General features: G+C 53.6%; 1 protein-coding gene across 1 annotated transcript in view; it reads right to left on the bottom strand.

Annotated features, from left to right (window-relative positions):
• The window catches only part of Wdr87 (WD repeat domain 87), a 17904-nt gene extending 11794 nt beyond the window's left edge, over positions 1–6110 (bottom strand). The window contains exons 1-3 of the mRNA XM_051162055.1: positions 6036–6110; positions 4326–4496; positions 488–3357 (exon numbers count right to left, since the gene is read on the bottom strand). Of these exons, the coding sequence (XP_051018012.1) occupies positions 488–3357; positions 4326–4496; positions 6036–6110 (3116 nt within the window). The remainder of the gene's footprint in view (positions 1–487; positions 3358–4325; positions 4497–6035) is intronic.
• Positions 6111–7209: the final 1099 nt, after the last annotated feature.

The raw sequence follows: 7209 nt of genomic DNA, 5'->3' as shown, positions 1-7209 counted from the left end.
GGGCAAGGTAACCACACGGAGAAACAAGTGTGGAGCCATGAAAGAGAAGAAAGGATTGACTGGGCGTGATAAGGACCAGGGATACAGAGATAACAAAAGGGGGGTGGAGGAGGAGGGGAGGAGGAGAACGGGGAGGAGGAAGAAGAGGAGGAGGGGGAGGAGAAAGAAGAGGAGGAGAAGAGGAGGAGGGGGAGGAGGAGGAGGAGAGGGGGAGGGGGAGGAGGAGGAAGAGGAAGAGAGGAGGAGGGGGAGGAGGAGAGGAGGAAGGGGAGGAGGGGGAGGAGGAAGAGGAGGAGGAGAGGGAGGAGGAGGAAGAGGAAGAGAGGAGGAAGGGGAGGAGGGGGAGGAGGAGAAGAGGGAGAAAGAGGAAGAGGAAGGGGAGGAGGAAGGGGAGGAGGAGGGGGAGGAGAAGGAAGGGGGGAGGAAGAAGAGGAGGAGGGGGAGACCGGCTGGTGGTAAAGACTTCAGGTAGATACAAGCAACTTACTGCAAATCCTGGAAAAGGTCCGATTTCTGGATCAGGTTTAAGAGTGAGGTCTTTGAGTGGATTCCGGTCTCGGGCATTAAAGCCATGACTTTAGCCCTCACCCTCGGGTCCTTGTCCAACAGTCCCTGGGTCAGAGGCAAGGCAAAGTAGTGGGTAATCATCCCGAGGCGCTTCAGCCCTTCCCAGGCTAGCTCCCGGATCTGGGGGTTGGAGTTGGTCGTGTCATCCAGCAGACGGCGCGCGGTCTCCGAGCGCAGAGCCGGAGTCACCTGGTACAAGGCGAAGATTTGTCCCAGCGCGCCAATGCAGCACTGGTATTTCAGCGGGTTACAGCGGCTCATGACGCTGAGGATCGTCTCGGTCAGGCTGCTGATGGCGACTTCGCTCATCTTCCTCCCCAGCCAGCTGCGGCTCACCGTGTCAGTAAGGACGCTGTAAGTGATGTCCCTGCTCAGTCTTGCTTTTAGGAAGCTTTCGTCCTCTTTGTCCGCAGCGGTCCTCGAGTCACTCATGGCTCTTATCTTGCTGTGCCAGAACAGCTCCTCGTCATTTTCCCAGCTCAGATCCCGCCTGGGTGAGTGCAGGCCGCACTGGAGGAAGATGGGGCTGCCCTCTGGCCAGAGCCGGGCACGGATCACTGAGTTGGGGATATGGCAATCAGGGGCGAGAAGCCACTTCCTCTCCTGCCCAAGGTAACACCGCAGTATCTGGTACGGGTTGAGGCCGTCCCAGGCAGTCAGCTGTAACTGGGGAGGGACCACGTGACGGGTTTGGACTGGCCTCTCAGATTCGTCCACCTCAGCTCCCTCCAAAGAGTCGTACCAGGGAGCGATCAGCAGCACAGCTTTCCCATCCTGCTCCTCTTCGACAACATGTGGCACGTTATTGTCAAAGGCAATGGCCCGCTTATTGACGAGCCTGGCCAGGCCTTCGAGGTTCTGTTTCTGTTTGTCTTGGTAGCTGTACTTCGGCACATATATGGTCTCGAAAGAGAAAAAGAATCCCGGCGTGAAAGGCTTGGGGACTTCTACCACGTCATCCATTATGCTCAAGAGGGCGAGGTTAGAGAGCGCGGATGGGGGGAGCAGTTCCAGACAGGACACCAGGTAAATACTCTGGTTGAAAGCCACGAGCAAGTCGGCCCGGTCATTGGCGAAGCAGAGCGGGCCAAAGTGCAGGGACGAGTCCAGCATGGCTACCAGTCTGCCGTGGAAATCCCAGATGCGGACGGAGCCATCGGAACCACCCGTGACGAAGAGACTCAGGGCCAGGCAGACGTCAAAGCTGGTGATGGCACACTGGTGGAGAGGCAGCGTCTCGATGAATCGGGTGCCCTTTTGTGACCCAAAGGACATAAAATCATGGAACTTCCAGAGCCGGAGGCAGCTGGTGTCGGTGATGGCGCCCACGGCCCTCGGCAAGAGGACGAGGTGCTTCACCTGACAGCTGCTGAGGATGCTAGCCAGGGCCCGGATTTGTAACCTGGCCGTGGCGAACACCACTTCTGACAGGTGTATGTAGTCATCCATCCCATAGGAACAAAGCAGAGTGTTTTCTCGGCTGCTGAAGAGCCCTCCGTAGAGCACTGACAGAGCCAGGACGGCCCCAGAGTGCATGAGTTTCTTAACTCTGGCGCAGCTATGCTGGGAAAGCACTCTCAACGTACCACTCTGATGCCCGCAGAAGATGAGCCCCTCCAGCCCCCGCCCCAGGTAAAAGTTGCCGTAAGCCAGGCAGTGGACGAAGTCCTGAGCATCGGGGGAAGTGCACAGCAGATACTTGACCGGGCAGGGGTTGCGGGTCGTGTCAAACACCAGCACCTCCGAGCTGCCTGTGGCTACGACAAGCTCCTCTTTGCTCGGGTTGTAGGCCCAGGCCACGGCATGGTCAAGGATTGAGAAAGGCCAAGTAACAATCAGAAGGTCCCCTGTCACAGGAGACACAAAGTGCAGCAGGCCGTCCTCGGTGGCGCACAGGATCCGGAAGCAGTTGTCTTTACAGTAGATCCGGCTTAACAGCTGCGGGGCGGAACCGCAGACGCAGAAGAGACTGTAGAAGGAGGGCAGATGGCGCAAGAAGAAACTGTGAGCCGTCTGGCAGAAGAAGGTAGCGTTGTCGATAAACTGGAGGCCCAGCAGCTCCTCGCCGAGCTCCAGTTGCCGGAGCAGGTTCCCCGAGGTGAGGTTCCACTCTTTCATCATGCCTTCCTTGCCAGCCGTCAGCAGGGTGTGGGCCTCTGACCGGCTCTGTATGCACACCACGGAGGTAGGGTGAGCCCTGAAGCCGTGGACGGACTGGGTCCGGCTGAGGTTCCAGACATGGACCTCCCCGGCCTTGTTCCCGGCGTAGAGAAGGTCCCTCTCATGACACGTGAAACAGCACGTGATGGGAGACCCGCTGTTGGTGACTGTGAACTTCTGGACCTCGCCCAGCTGGCCCTGGCTCTGGCAGTAAAGGACTCTCAGCGTCGTCTCGCACAGGGCGACGAGGCAGCCGTTGGGGCCGTTGAGAACAATGTCGTGGACCAGCTCGTCACCAGGGATGGGGAACATCTGCATCATCTGGAGACCCTTGCCGCTCTGCTCGATGGTCCAGGTCGCCACCGCCCCCAGGATTCCCGACAGAAGCATCTTGGTTTCTGGATCAAAGCAGAGGCAGCTGACATCAAAGCGGCAAGGCACGGTACACAGGGATTTGAATGACCTAAAATGGTCCCCAAAGAGCCTCAAGATCATGTCTCCGCAGTAGGCCACGAGGAGATGGAAGGGACCCGTGTGGACCATGGACCGGATGGGCGGCAGCCGCTCCGTCATTGAGAAGGTTCTCTTTTCAACCATGTCATCAGTTTGGTTCCTCATCCACACCACAGCCTGCAAGATTTAAAAAAAAAAAAAAAAGCCGATAAAGGGGAAAGGGGTGGAATAGTCAACTGTCCTCTCTTCCCTCTTCTCCTTTTTATTTTTATTTTTTTGACAGGGTCTCCCTATGTGGCCCTGGCTGGCTTAAAATTTACTATATGGACCTGGTTGATGACGACAACTACTGCTCCTCCTCCTCCTCCTCTTCCTCTTCCTCCTCCTCCTCTTCCTCTTCCTCCTCCTCCTTCTTCTAATTTGTTTATTTATTTTGGTTTTTATTTTTTAAAAGATTTTATTCTTTATACAGTATTTATTTATTTATTATTTCATTTGTTACTTATACAGTATTTGTATTTATTTATATTTATATTATTTATATTTATACAGTATTATTTATACAGTGCTCTGCCTGCGTGTACACTTGCAGGCCAGCAGAGGGCGCCAGATCTCACTGTAGATGGCTGTGAGCCACCATGTGGTTGCTGGGAAATTGAACTCAGGACCTTTGGAAGAGCAGTGTTCTTAACCTCTGAGCCGTCTCTCCAGCCCCTATTTTGGTTTTTCTATGACAGGTTTTCTTTTCTTTCTTCCTTCCTTTTTTTTTTCCTTTTCTTTTTTCTTTTTTTTTTTTCCGAGACAGGGTTTCTCGGAAGGCAGAGGCAGGAGGATCGCTGTGAGTTCAAGGCCAGCCTGGTCTACAAAGCGAGTCCAGGACAGCCAAGGCTACACCGAGAAACCCTGTCTTGAAACTCCCCCTCCCCAAAAAAGTAAATAAATAAAAATAAATAAATAATAAATATTAAAAAAAAAAAAAAAAAGAGGAGATCGTGAAGTCTACACAAAGGGAAGAATGTGAGTGGACAAGGCACGAAGGGGAAATCCCGAGTGGATGCTGTTCACTCGTTCGTCCTTAAGACAGTCTGGGTCAAGAGCCAGAAGGGCCCGGGAGGAGCTGAGGAGGGGAAGGGAGGTGGGCTCACCAGGGTCTCTTTTGTGTAGGATGATATCCAGGAGAGGGAGGCAAAGAAGTGGGCTTCGATGAAGTAGTGGCAGATGATGGGCATGGGCTGAGGGTACCGAGACTCTCTGAACAGCACCTGGGGCCGGTCGCTCAGCACAATGGTGTCGCTCTTTGCGTCCCCTGAGGGTTTCTGGGGGAGAGAGATGGGACACAAACTGAGGCTTAGGCACAAATGTTCTCTTGTTGTTGTTATTGTTTGTTTTGTTAAATAAGATTGCGAGCCGGGCGTGGTGGCAGTGCACGCCCTTAATCCCAGCACTCGGGAGGCAGAGGCAGGCGGATCGCTGTGAGTTCGAGGCCAGCCTGGTCTACAAAGCGAGTCCAGGACAGCCAGGGCTACACAGAGAGACCCTGTCTCAGAAAACAAACAAACAACCAAACAAAAAGTGAGACTGCAGCGTTTTCCCGCTATGATGGCGAATCTTGGTTGTCAGTTTTACACACCTGGAAAGAGACAGAGTCACTCAAAGGATGGCCTCAGTCAGATTTGCCTGTGCCTCTAATTGATGTATTGGAGGGAGGGCCTGGGGGGGGGTCGCATGCCCAGGCCATCCGGGGTGGGACAGTCCTAGGCGGGTGGGCCGTGTGACACAGCTAACTGAGCAGATCCGAGTGGGCAAGCCCGTGTTGGCGGCTGGTGCCCTGTACGATGAAATAACACTTTCTTCCCCAATTTTCGCCCGGTCAGTGTCCTATCACAGCAGCAGAGAGCAAACTGGAATGCACCCCTCCTTTCCCCTCCTAACTCCCGCTACGCTGCTCACATGTGCACAGCATAGGACACGCTGTACACGCGTGTGAGGGAGCCCCAACACACAACGGAACCCCAGCTGGATGGCCAGGCTGGATGGCTGTGAGCATGGGAGAAAACTGCAATCTTCTGAAAGTGGATTTAGCCATATCCACCCTCTAACGCCTCAGGCTCTAAAAGGACACATTTGTCCTGCTGCTCAACCAAGCATCTAACCTTAGGGCCACACACCTGGCGCATTGCTCCAGAGGCAAGCGTGAACATGAGCCATGTGCTTGGGGCTCATTTGCACAGGGCCAGCCACAGCGGAGCTGAGGTTACCAAATATTCTCTCGGTGGTTTGAAGGGGATTTGGGTCCTAAAAGCCCAAGACATTCGCAGGCTTGGTCACCAGCAGGACTGGGAGGCGTGGCCTTACTGAAGGAGGGTGTCTTAGCAGAACAGCGATTAAGGCACTCCTGACTTCTGGAGGATTTCCCCCCCCACGAGGTGGCTCCTCTGGCAATGCTCCCAAGTGTCTACGTCCCACTATCATTATGTCCCACGATTATCATGTCTGTAGAATTATTTGGAAATTGGTGCCCCCTTTTCTGTTGAGGTGACAACTGTCTTTTTTTTTTTTTTTTAAAGACATTTATTTATTACGTACACAGTGCTCTGCCTGCATGTACACCTACTCGCCAGAAGAGGGCGCCAGATCTCATTATAAATGGTTATGAGCCACCATGTGGTTGCTGGGAATTGGACTCAGGACCTTTGGAAGAGCAGACAGTGCTCTTAACCTCCGAGCCATCTCTCCAGGCCTGTTCCTTGCTTTCGGGGGACCATATGTGGTTCCTGTGAAGTGTCCATTACCATAAGATGGCTAGAGGCCAACTAATATTATGTTAATGCCCTAAAATCTCATGCCTGCCTTACCTTGCTTTTCTGAATGACTCCATACAGGAGGCGCAAAAACTCGTTCCACTTGAGAATGAGCCTGGAGGAAGGCATCACCTGGTTTCTCCGTGGTCCTCCTTAGGACCTGCAAACCTGTGGGGATCCGAGACAGAGAGATGATATCAGTTTGGGCTCTTTTTTTTTTTTTTCCCCTAGAAGCCAGGAGCTACGGAGTCACGGGTTGGGGCTCTGTTTTACTTGGTCTTCCCATGTCCATGTGCGTCCTAGACTGGCTTCGAGCTTTCTGTCTAGCAGAGGATGACTTCAACTTCTGGTCGCCCTGCTCACACCTCTGGAAGTGTTGGGGTCCCCCGGGGCATGCACAGTCATGCCTGCTTTACTGTCATGCTAGGGATGAAGCCGCGGTGGTGGGGGGGGGGGCTTCGTGCACACTTGCGCCGTGGAGCCCTGTCCCTAACCTGCCTTTTCTCTCGTTTGTAAGAAGAAAATGCCAATCTGGCCTGCAAAGATCAGATGGTCCCTGAGACAGCTCTTTGTGAGTATATACCCAGGTCTGCTTGTAGGTGGCCTAGGGTTCGCACTTTCTTTCCTCTTTAACCACCTTTTTTTTTTTTTTTTTAAATATTTATTATATTCTCCCTGGTTGTGTGCCTGCAGGCCAGAAGAGGGCGCCAGATCTCACTGTAGATGGCTGTGAGCCACCATGTGGTTGCTGGGAATTGAACTCAGCACCTCTGGAGGAGCAGACAGTGCTCTTAACCTCTGAGCCATCTCTCCAGCACCCCCCTTAAAAAAAAATACTTTATGTAATGTTGAATTTATGTGCTTTGGTGTAGGGGTGTCAGTTCTTGGAGTTACGGACAGTCATGAGCTGCCATGTGGTTGCTTGGAATTGAACCTGGGTCCTTTGGAAGAGGAGGCAGTGCGCTTAACCACTGAGCCATCTCTCCAGCCCCTAACCCCCTCTTTCCTGTGTCCCTTTCCTGCTGGTCCCCTCTTTCTCTCCTCCTATTCCCTCCCCTCTACTTTCTTCTTTTCGCCCCCCTCCCCTCCCCCCTTCTTTACACTTTCAGGTGTGCTATGCACATGGCTGCTGAGTTCAGAGTCTGGCCGGCAGAGAGAGCAATGAAGGCCCAACCATGATCCCCCCCCCACCCCTCATCCCCCCCACCCCCGTCCCAAGGTGGCGGCC

Source organism: Acomys russatus, chromosome 19 (assembly GCF_903995435.1).
Source record: "Acomys russatus chromosome 19, mAcoRus1.1, whole genome shotgun sequence".
Taxonomy (NCBI): domain Eukaryota; kingdom Metazoa; phylum Chordata; class Mammalia; order Rodentia; family Muridae; genus Acomys; species Acomys russatus.
Note: the sequence above shows the minus strand (reverse complement) of the source record. Positions and strands in the feature narration are given on the sequence as shown.